This window comes from Kogia breviceps, chromosome 3 (genome assembly GCF_026419965.1).
Source record: "Kogia breviceps isolate mKogBre1 chromosome 3, mKogBre1 haplotype 1, whole genome shotgun sequence".
NCBI lineage: Eukaryota > Metazoa > Chordata > Mammalia > Artiodactyla > Physeteridae > Kogia > Kogia breviceps.
Window position 1 is genome coordinate 74,482,805 of NC_081312.1, and position 10,808 is coordinate 74,493,612.

At 58.1% G+C, this 10,808-nt stretch overlaps 1 protein-coding gene across 2 annotated transcripts; it reads right to left on the minus strand.

Moving 5' to 3' along the window:
- Nucleotides 1-3,110: 3,110 nt before the first annotated feature.
- On the minus strand, nucleotides 3,111-9,815 carry CPNE6 (copine 6). Of its 2 annotated transcripts, none has more exons than XM_059055673.2 (17): nucleotides 9,478-9,815; nucleotides 8,025-8,196; nucleotides 7,420-7,599; nucleotides 6,995-7,069; nucleotides 6,763-6,837; nucleotides 6,520-6,603; nucleotides 6,340-6,429; nucleotides 5,867-5,971; nucleotides 5,556-5,642; nucleotides 5,258-5,317; nucleotides 4,858-4,991; nucleotides 4,727-4,781; nucleotides 4,583-4,634; nucleotides 4,113-4,246; nucleotides 3,760-3,996; nucleotides 3,409-3,583; nucleotides 3,111-3,309 (listed from the first exon to the last, which is right to left on the minus strand). In XM_059055673.2, exons 2-16 carry the CDS (start codon nucleotides 8,190-8,192, stop codon nucleotides 3,446-3,448), a joined length of 1,674 nt encoding a protein of 557 aa, XP_058911656.1. In that variant the 5' UTR covers nucleotides 8,193-8,196; nucleotides 9,478-9,815; the 3' UTR covers nucleotides 3,111-3,309; nucleotides 3,409-3,445. The 2 variants fall into 2 exon arrangements, with proteins under 2 accessions (XP_058911656.1, XP_066884781.1); XM_067028680.1 differs by having other exon boundaries at nucleotides 8,727-9,555.
- Nucleotides 9,816-10,808: the final 993 nt, after the last annotated feature.

A 10,808-nucleotide genomic window follows, 5' to 3' on the forward strand; every position in this document is an offset into this window, starting at 1 on the left:
GCCACTGACCGCGGAGTGGTGGAGTCGGTGGGCGGGTGGCGCGCACCACCCGGGAGGCGGCTGTACCATTCACTAGATGGTTACGGAGCGCCTTCTGGTGCCAGACACTCCTTTGGATGACCACACAAATATCCCCAAACTTCCTGGACCCTAAAGGCATGCTCCGAGGTTAGATGCCGGTCGTTTTTCTGGAAGAGGGGTCCCCTTCCCTCACGCAGGACGTGCACAGAAACCCTTCACCTTCTGCTCCACTCTACATGCCCAGGTCACTGAAGTCTGCAGGAGTCAGTGCCAGGCACTGGGCGGCGGCGGGGGGGCGGGGGAGCGCAAGGAGGTGTGGATGATGCACAGTGAATGGGAGGTGAGGGAATGGTGCAGCTCCCGGCTCAGCTTAGATTTTAATTCAAGGTTTTCAACCTGTAGTGCACTAAGGTGGTAATTAGCAATGAGGCTATGTTTTCATTCCAAGGCTTGTAACCTCCCCATTTTAGGACTACTGCATTTTCAAGATTTCAATTCCCAATATCAAGACAGACCAGGAACTCTATTCAAGAGGCTTTCTTGAAGAAAGCCCGTGGCCTGCAGGGCCCAGAGCAGCAAAGGCCTGAGGAGCTCTGTGGGTGGTTGGTGTGGGCTGGGAGAGAACCCTGGACGGGAGTCTGAAGCCAGGGGTGCTAGTCTCAGCTCTGCCACAGGATACCTCGCGGTCACCTTGAGCAAATCACTTGCTCCCTGGGTCTCAATTACCTCATCTAATCCTCACTTGGATTGGATGACTTCTGACACCTTTCCAGTTCTGGCCTCTCCTTAGTGTGGGAGCCCCAATGGTCTCCCCAAGAAGCCCCGAATTCAGCCTCACCAAAGGGACTTTCTGTCATGCTCCAACTTCCTGACTGCAGCATAGGCCCATGCACTGGTCCTCTGTTGCTCCCTCCATGCTGCCTTGGCCTCCAGACCTGCATAGGGTGCCCCTGCTCCCTCCTGTCTCTCTGAGGGCTGAGGTGAGACTTTCCCCAGCCTGACAAGGAGCTGAGAGAATGCAGCTTTTGTGAATTAAACTTGAAGTCTAGGCACAACTGTATGCTATTGGCTAGATGTTCTTGCAATTTAAGAAGTGTTTATTCTATATCCTTGCTCCAGGCCTCTGTGTTCTCTCTCTCTGTGTGTGTGTGTGTGTGTGTGTGTGTGTGTGTGTATGACAGAGAGAAAGAGAGAGAGAGGGGAGGGAGAAGGAGAGAGGCTGGATAGCCCCCACCTGGGAGGAGTGGAGCATCTCAGTTCTGAAGCCCCAATGAAAATAGGGGGGAGGGGTGGGGATTGGGCCAGATGGAGCCTCCCCCTCCCACCTCCACTGCATAGAAGCCCAGGAACAGTAGTGACCAGGCCAGGCCTGCCTGTGGCTATCCTGGCGGCTCACAGTTGCCATGGTAACCCAGCCCTCTAGTTCAGCAGCCTACAGAGAGAGTGGGCGGGGGCTCTGGGCAGAACAGAGGCATTGGGCTGGGAGCAGTTACCTGGGAGCAGCCTCTGTTGTAGGTCCTCTAAAGGAAATAATAAATGGGGAGAAGGAGTTGGGTGTGGGGGAAGAGCCTCCCATATGTCTCTCTTCCTTTCTGCCCCCTGTACCCACCCCCTCCCCAGCTGTCTCTTCCCATCCCTGTTCTTGTTCCCTTCTCCCCCTCCTCTAGCCGAGCCCGTCCCTCCTCCACTCAGGAGCCTGCCATGGGAGTCCTCTCCTCTATCTCCACCAGGATTTCATTCTCTTCTCTCCCTTTCCCACTGCTGGCTACTGGCCATCCTCTTTGGCTCTGGCTCCTCTCTCTGAGTGGCTCACGGCACCTTTAGCCTCTCCTCCTCCATCTGCTTCCATGTGCATCGTTGAAGGGAGAGGCTGGGGCAGGGAGGGTCCTTCTAGGAGCCCAGGTCTTCTTCCCTCACTCTGGATATCCCTCAGATCCTCACCGGCTCTCTACAGCTGTGATCCAGACCCACTACTGCTCTTGCCTGCCTTCCTTAACTGGCTGAGGTTCTGAACTGCACACATATGGGCAGAGATGCCCATCCATACGCACCTACACCCGTACACACAACTGGGCCATGTTTACACACACTTGGGTCACAAGCTGAGGGTCACATGGATTCACCTCAAACAGAAGTTGCACACTCATGATTAAATGTGGGCCCTTTAGTCAGATGGGCCTGGACTCAAGTTCCAGGCTTACCAGTTCTTCTCTGACCATGGGTGAGCTTCAATCAAGCTTCATTTGCTTTGTCAGGAAAATGGGGAAAATAATGGTAACTACTTAGTGAGAGTGAACGCATTTAAAACACACTAAGTACAAAGCTTCACACATGCTAAATGGCAATGTTTGCTATTGTTGTCACAATGTTATTAAGAGTACACAGGGAGTTCCCTGGCAGTCCAGTGGTTAGGACTCAGCTTTCACTGCGGGGCCCCGGGTTCAATCCCTGGTCAGGGAACTAAGATCCCAAAAGCCGCAAGGTGCGGCCAAAAGAAAAACAACAACAACAAAGTACACAGCTGGACTTCTGAACCACTAAAGGCCACACTCTGGAGAGTCAGGGATATGCAGAGCATGAGCACCCCCACACACACACACACACGTACACACACATATTCACACACCAGGGAAACCAGGCTGCAAAGACCTTAGATACCCCTCTGTATTCATAATTCACTAGTAGACCTGCTGCCCTCCTTCAGTCCCGCACCCCATTCCTCCAGCCCCTTTTCAGGCTGCCTCACAGCTGTGTGAGGGCTGGAGTTCAGCCCCTGGGGGGCTCAGCTGGGCTTCTCTGAAGACAGCTTAAGAGGGCATCAACTTGCCCCCTTGACAGCCCCTTATGACCCCTCTATCTCTGGTAATTAAACCCCAGGGGGCCTGGGTCCCCCTGGGGTTGGGAGGTGATGGTAGGGACTCCTCAGATCTCACTGGCACATAGTTGGGATGAAACTGCAGAGCCACCAGGCTGTCTGGGGAGTTCTGGCTCAGAATTCAAAAGGTGCTGGTCCTCATTTCTTAATGGCGCGTGTGGCGTGCTATGGACTGCCCAACGGGCATCTGAGGCATGATGGGTAGAGGCTGAGGTGCTAGGAGTGGTTCCCTTTATTAACGGTCAGAAAGTCAGGATCACTGAAGAAAGTCACTGAGGGGCCACAAGGCTGAGGGGTATGGGGCCTGGAGAGATGGCGCAGGGCTCACCACTCACTTCCAGGACCCAGGGGGCACAGCTGGTCCAAGAGGGAGAGGCACTGGTCACTTGAGTCACAAGGGTCAGGACAGGCACCTGGGGGAGAGTGGGATAGTCATAAGCACCCTCGTCTACACCACACCCAGCCGTGATGGACTCCACCAAGATCCATCCCCCTAGCGTCCCAGGACTCACTGAGAGACTGAGGGAGTGTCGGTCCGGTTGTCGGCTGTCACAGGCTAGGGCTGGGCGTCGTGGCTGGCGTGCAGGACCTGGGAGGCCCGGGGCTGATGCCCTGGCTGGCATAGTACTCCACCACCTGCCGGGGCACCTCGGCCAGGACGCACTTAGCTAGCGCAGAGGGTGCGGCCTGGGATGGGGACGGGGGTGTGGTTAGGGGCGGGAGAGCGGGGGAAGGAGGGGCTCAGGTAAGAGGCCGGGCTTCGGGTGGCCCGCTGAGCTCCAGCGTCCTTCGCAGGACATCAATCAAGTGAGAGAGACGGGTCAGATTTGGGCTTCAGCCGGGAGGGGCCTCCGGGCACTCACATCCTTGAAGTCCCGGAAGGGTACGAACTGGACGATGTCGCGAGCCGCGGGCACCCCTCGGGGGCAGCGCAAGGGGCCGTCATCGCCGTCCAGCAGCCGCATGTCGGAGAAGTCGGCGTTGCCCACGCCCACGATGATGATGGACATGGGCAGGCGGGAGGCGCGCACGATGGCGGCGCGGGTCTCGGCCATGTCGCTCACCACGCCGTCCGTGAGCACCAGCAGCACCGAGTACTTCTGGGGGCGGGCAGAGGGGGGAAGGGTCAGTTCTGCGGCCTTGGCAGCGGCCCCAAACCCGGGCCCGGGCCTCCCCCGAGGACACCAGGTTGCCCGCTTCAGCTGGGGCTCCTCACCGTGGCTTGGCCAGTGCTCTGCTCCCGCTGGGCTGGTCCCGCCACGCGGTTGATGATGGGGGCCACGTTGGTGGGGCCATAGAGCTGAATCTGGGGCAGGCAACGGCGATAGGAGGTGATGACCCCCGAGATCTCTGTGGGCAAAGAGGTGAGGAGGGCAGAGATTAGCGGGAGCCCTTCCTGAACCCCCTTAAAGCAAGGAGGTGCTTCTCTGTCTGAGGACTGCCCTGCCACCAAGTTCTTCACTAAGCAGGAGAGTTGGATGGTCCAGGTGCTGGCAGAGTTGGGTGGGCAGATACTGGGCCAGGGGCTGTAAGTCTTACCAAATGAAGGCAGGTGTTGGATGGGTGAAGGGGCAGGGAGCAGGGCCCAGGGGAATGGAGTCTGTGCTCCTGCATAGGGTGTACAGGAGTAGGCAGCAAGCTGTGTGCGTGCGGGGAGGCGGGGCTGGTGGGAATCTCCTCTCTTACCTTCACATTCAGGATTTTCTGGGTCAAAGTTGATAGCAAAGTCATGGGACACCTGTGAGGGTAGGGTGAGGCCAGCCAGGGGATGTTTTTCCTTCTTGTCTGACCCTCCCAACATCTGCTCCCTTCCCCTCGCACCCAGCCTACCTCAAAGTTGGGGGGGATTCGAGCCCCAAAGCCAAACGCTGGGAACCGTTTGTCACTGGGGAGAAGAAAAGTCTGTGGGGGCCCATTGGGCAAGGCGTCCCTGCCTGTCCAACACCCCGACCTCCTGCTACCTGTCGTAGTCCTGGCAGATGCCTCCCACCGCGCGCAGTGCCTGCAGGTAGTGGTTGGGCTGGCGGGGGCTCAGGCAGTGCAGGGACTGGCTGCTCCTCGGATCCCCGTTGGAGGCGGTGAAGTCAATGGCCACCTGTTGGGGAAGGGGAAAGTGTTATGGTGCATCTGTGAGCGCCAACAGAGAGGCTGGGCCAGAGCTAGGGCCTGTAGGGAGGCCTAAGGTGAATCTAAACAAGCCCACTGGTAGTCTCATCATAGAGTCGGGTGAGGGGAACAAGCTGACCACACTAAGGCTCATGAGAGGTCCAAGTAGGGGCAGGGGGGATTCTGGGCTCCTTCTGTTCACTATGGGCCTAGCCCCTCCCCCTTGGCCACATCCCCCATCCCCTCGGCCTTTACCGTGAAGTTGATCTGGCAGCCGCCCATGATGTAATCCAGGAAGGTGTGCACCTTCTCCACCTGGTGGGAAGGGGGGAGTAAGGTGGAGGGATGGTCCCTTGAGGAGGAAGCTGGGTGGGGCTTCTGCAGGAGAAAGGGAGGGGCCAGAGTTTTTGAGGTTGAAGTTGGTGGTGGATAGGGCAAGGGTTCTCAGTTCCCAGGAGCAGAGAAATGACCTTTGAAATGAGGGCAGGGTTGAATCTGAGGTTGCCTCGGGGGTCGGGGTGGGGCAGGGCTTGAGGCGAGCACTGGAATTTACCGTGCATTGGGCCAGCACCACGGTCCCTGAGCTCTTGTAATTCTTCTTCTTGTCCCGGTACTTGGGGTTGATACAGTCCCACTGCATCTAGACCCCACATACCCCACAAGCCCAGGGTCACATCACGTGACCCTTCCTCCCCCTTCCAGCGGAGCCTCCCAGAGTGAGACCGCCATGGCTCAGTCCTCAGGCTGAGCCCAGGGCTTTCCACCCTCTCCACCTCCTATCACGTGTTGGGGGGCTCTTCAGCATCACCCTCAGGATTCTCCCAGGGATCTTGGTGGGGTTCTGGCTGAGGGTCTTTGTGGCACCTCCTGCCCAGGGTTTGCTGTTCCTTCCTGCATCTCCTGGAAGGTGCTGGTGAACTCGCCGATGAAGTCATGCTTCCCACTGGAGTCATAGTCATACACCAGGAACTGAGAAGGCAAGGGGGGTGGGGCGGTCAGGGTCGGGGAGGCTTTGCAGAGGTTCCTGGGGGCAGGAGGAGGGACTCAGGGTGGTAGGGCCCCAACAGTCGCTAGGCCCAAACAGATGTCCTCAACCTGCCTAGAGAAGCCACTTGCTGAACTTCATCCTTTGGCTCAGTCCGGCAGGGACTTTGGCTTCTGCTAGAAGGCACACACGTAGGAACATTGAGCTGTGACTGGTTCTTTACCCACAGTGGGAAGGGGTATCACATGGGGAAGAGGGAGGGGCTTGCCACACTCGGGGGTGGGGGTGGGGGAATGGTCTCCGGCAGAGGCCAGATGCTCCAACAGACCGCCCTTGTTTGCGGGGGCCTCACCTTGAGAGGCCGGTGGACATCGCAGCTGCACAGCGAGTGCAGGGACAGACGGAACGGCTCCCAGCTGGGGTTCAGATTGTTCTTCACCACCTTGAAGAGGCACAGAGAGCTGGTCACCCCCGATCTAGTTTCCCTTGCTCTGCCCTTCCTCCCTCCTTCCCCCCAGCCCCAGGTACTAACCTCTGTCCTCCAGACCAGCTGGTCGCTCTGGTCCCCATTGGTCTTATAGATCTCCATGAAAGGGTCAGACTTGCTGAACAGATCCTGGGGACACGGGGGAAAGCGTCCATGAGCCTGGTGAGGTCTGAGGGGGAGGTGGCTAACACCAAGAAGAGAGCAGAGCTGGGGCCTGGGATTTGTCCTGAGTAGGGGGGCTAGGCTCCCTAACAGTAGAGATGGGGACCTGGACTCTGGTTTTCCAACCTTGTTGTCCAGCTTGTGGGCTCTGAAGGTGAGCTGCACATAGTCATTGGTGCCAGATACCTCTTCGGCCACGATCTACAAGGCAGACACAAATGACAGGATTCCCCCAACCCACCCCCACAAGGCCCTTTCCCTTAGGTGGGAGCTAGCCCTGGGCATGATGTCACCATGGATGTCCATGCAGGGGCATTGAATGCCCTGCCCGAGGGTGAGTACAGGTGACTTTGCCTACCGTGATGGTGGACTTGCCCGCGTTCTTCCCATTCTTCAGTAGCAGCGGCTTAGTGACCTTGGTCTGTGACACAACCTGGGGATGGAGGTGGAGGGGGACCCAGCTATGACGCCCCCACCTGCTTTAGCCAGGGTACAAGGGACAGGGTAATAAGTGCCGTTTGAGCTCTCACAGGGGCTGCACTTGGGCTAGGATTGGACTTAATTTGCGCAGCAACCTTAATGGGTAGGCACTGTGACCCACATTGTTTAGATGAGGAAACTAAGACTCAGAGAGTTTAAGTATCTAGCCCAAGGCTGCACAGCTGGTGAATGGTGGAGACGGGGTCCAAGCCCCGACTGAACTAGCTCCAGAGCTTATCCTCTGTCTTCTTTTGGCTTCCAGAGGCAGAGCGATAGGGGTGGAGGTGGGGTGGGAATGCAGACCTGGCCCAAGGTGCACTCGGTAGAGCCGAGGAAGGTGTCATTGCGGGGGCTGGTGGCTCCGTCCTCGGCATCAAACACGTGGAACTGCAGGGGCTGCTTCTCCTCAAAGAAGTACTCAAGGGCCAGCACCCGGGAGAAGACAGGGCTGGAGCAGGAGCGCAGCACCTCTGTGCGCTCCACCTGCGGCAGAGGGGAGCGTGTCCTCTGGGAACCCGGGCTGCTTTGCCTTGCCCTGGACCGCCCGGGTCTCTCCTGCCTTCCTCAGGCTTCCGCACCCCAGCGACTAGCTCTTCTCTCCCTGGGCTGAACCCCAAGCACAGGGTGCTGCCAGCCCCCAGGACCATCAGCCCGCTGGGGCTCTCATATTTGGGAGCAGTGCCACTGACTTTGGGGGCGATCTCAGGACTCAATGGGACTCTGTGGGCTTTGGAATCTGTAAAATGGTTTGTGTGTGTAATGATGGCACCCCCCCCTCCGCAGGGTTACCCACACAGCCTGGAAGAGGGCCCTGGGAGTCCTGACAGTCCCCCATGAGGCTTTCACTGCCCCCACCAGCCTCCTCCCTCTCGGTTCCGGAGGTGAGTGAAGGAGCTCCCAGCTCTCACCTCCACCCACTGCTCATCGGAGTGGAGCTTGAGCAGCACGCAAGGGTGGGGCTTGGTGAGCGTGTCTCGGTCTAGGAGGCCATGGCAGGACACCCGCAGCTCCACTCTCGAGGCCCCCAGCGTCATGGCTGGGGGCTCAGGCACCCATGCCATCGCCGGGTCGGACATGTCACTGTGGGGACAAGAGCAGATGGCCTGGATGCTGGAAGGGGAACACCTGCCAGGGGAGGGGTCTGTCTCTGGGAACCATGGCCCCATCCCCTTGCCCTTCTCCCTGAGGCCCTGGCATCTCATGGACCTGCTTCCCAGTGACCTCACTCAGCTTCCCCTGAGCACTGAGCTGGGGAGGGTGGAGGACCCGAGCGCCCCCACTCCTGCACAGTCCAGTGCTCCTGTCACCCCTGCTGGCCTCATATGCGTGGATGGGGCTGGAGAGGGCTAGAGGGCTGGGGGGGCTCCTGGCAGCCTTGCTCCTAGGCCATCAATTGAACCACAATTTCTGCTACCTCAGCACCTTCTGCTATTTCCTGACTGATGTCTGAGTCAGCGCTGCACTCAGTCTTGGCTCGAAGGAGCTGAACTGGGGCAAGGGGTCCCTGCCAGTCTGAAGAGGATGGTCAGGAATGGAGGCTGCAGTAGGCAGGAGGAGGCAGATTGGAAGGTACCCTGCGGGGCTGTCCCCATCCACCTCCCCCGACTCACCTTCTGGTTGGCTGACGGAAAGGGAGGGATGGTGGGCTTGCAGAGTGAGAAGCAGAGCCCAGTCCCTGCTGAAATCTCCTTCAGGTTCCTGGCAGTGGCTCCCACTATGACAACGCTGGCTTTCCTCCCCACCTCCCCTGTTCTCACACTTCTTGGCAGCACTGGCACTGTCTCTTAGCGACAGGATTTTTGGGGAGCCTCGGCCCCCTCCATGCTGCCCGTGGGATGCACGCACGCCACCCTCCCCCAGCAGAGGCACCAAGCTTCGGGCAGCAGCAGGCAGGGGTCCGCTGGCCTGAGTTCATGGCAGGGCCATCCATCTATCTTTGTCTGTCCACATCGCAGGGTGAGGCTGTCTGATCCCATGTCGTGCTTCCCCGGCGAGTGTCCGTTGGTGTTTCTGAATGCCCCCACCCCGTGTCTGTCCCCTAGTCGGGTGGCTGTCTTCAGGAGGGTGTGACAGTTCCCGTACCTCCCTCAGAACTGGGACCCTACCCTGGCTGGTTACTCCCTCCCCACAGCGTGTGTCTTTCTGGATACATGAGGGAGGGTCTGAGTTGAAGGGGTCCTCTACATTCCAGCCACAAGTCTCCCAGCTCTCACAGGTCCCCTGAGCTGGGCAGGGGCATGTGTTGGTGAGGGTATTGGGCAGGACTAGAGACCTCTCTGGAGGCTGGGGGCGATGTTGTTATGGAGACTGGGCCAGGCTGGACCGGGCTGGGGCTGGGCTAGGGAGGAAGGGTGGGCTCACCTGGGCTCTAGTCGGGGGCTCCTCTCTCCAGCTCTCTGGCCCTGGCCCTGACTCCCTTGGTGTTCCAGCCGCTGGCGCAGGCTCCGGCTCCGGCTCTGCAGCTATTTATGGGGCCTGGATGGGGAGGGGTGGGGGGGGGCCGCAGCACCAGCTCCCCCTGCACAGACCGGTTGGGAGGGAGAAGAGGGGAGGGGCAGGGCCACTGCCTAGGAGGAGCCACAGAGCTGGAGGAGGAGGGCGGGCTGGGGGTGGCTCAGACGCAGGACCCCTGCAGACAGTGACACACATCCTCCCCTTCATGCCACACCCACACCCCGCATCACAGAGATGCACACGTTGCGGTGGTGCGTGCACGCACACACATTCACACTAGGAAATGATGGAGACATATGCACACACGACTCACAGGCTCACACATATCTTGACACAAACAGGTGCCAGCACATAAACTCACCGTGACACCATGACAGTTACAGCCCTACAGATACACATAGGGAAACACACCCGGTCTCACGACACTCTCTGTATCACATTTGTTAAGGACATTCACAGTCATATATAAAAGAACACTGGGCTATACTTGTCACACACAATATACACTCATTCACGCCAACCAACCCGAATACGACAGAATGGAGATCTTCACGTGCTTCTTAAAAACCATCATGTACCATGCTGAGGCTCATAGCTTTGAGAATGCAAAGTTCCCTAGCCACCTTTTAACAGGGAGACGAGGAAATGGACACAATTGCTTAAGGGCACACAGTGTCACATCCTGGTCAACGCGAAGCCCCCTGAAGATAGGGGGAGATGTGCTGGACTGATTCCTGAGGCATCTTCCTGGTACCCACAACTCCCCCCTCCACCCCGAGATTCAGCTCATATGGCCACATCCTTGTGGGATGGGCCGTGCCACACACAGATCTCAAGGAAACAAGACAATCATTCTCTAGTGAGGCCAGGGGAAGTGAGCAATTGCCCGGGAAGCTGCATGCCATGCGTGAAGACATTTGGGTACATGGTGATCTGGGATGAGTATGACAGAGGGGTCACCAAGACGTCTTCACCCGCCATCCCCGAAGCTGCTTGTGTATTAAGGTAGCAGCCATTTATTGAGCATTTCCTGGATGCCAGGCACTGTGCCAGAGGTTGGGGCTACACAGGTAATTAAGACCCAGCTCCTGCCCCTGGGGGAGGTACGTGTATATGGAACAAAAATCACACAGAGATGATCAGCCAATGCACAAATGCAATGAGGTATGACAGGTGCAAAGTATGGACCTATTCAGGATGCAGTGGGCCACAAAGAGGGAGGGCTCAATTTGGATGAG

Excerpts from the sequence above, each read along its gene's own strand:
- CPNE6 (XM_059055673.2), bottom strand. The coding sequence starts at position 8,192 with ATGTCCGACCCGGCGATGGCATGGGTGCCTGAGCCCCCAGCCATGACG. Across the intron at positions 5,972-6,339 it reads ATGTCCACCGGCCTCTCAAG|TTCCTGGTGTATGACTATGA; the intron begins GTGAGGCCCCCG and ends TTGCCTTCTCAG. Across the intron at positions 4,635-4,726 it reads GAATCCCCCCCAACTTTGAG|GTGTCCCATGACTTTGCTAT; the intron begins GTAGGCTGGGTG and ends CTACCCTCACAG.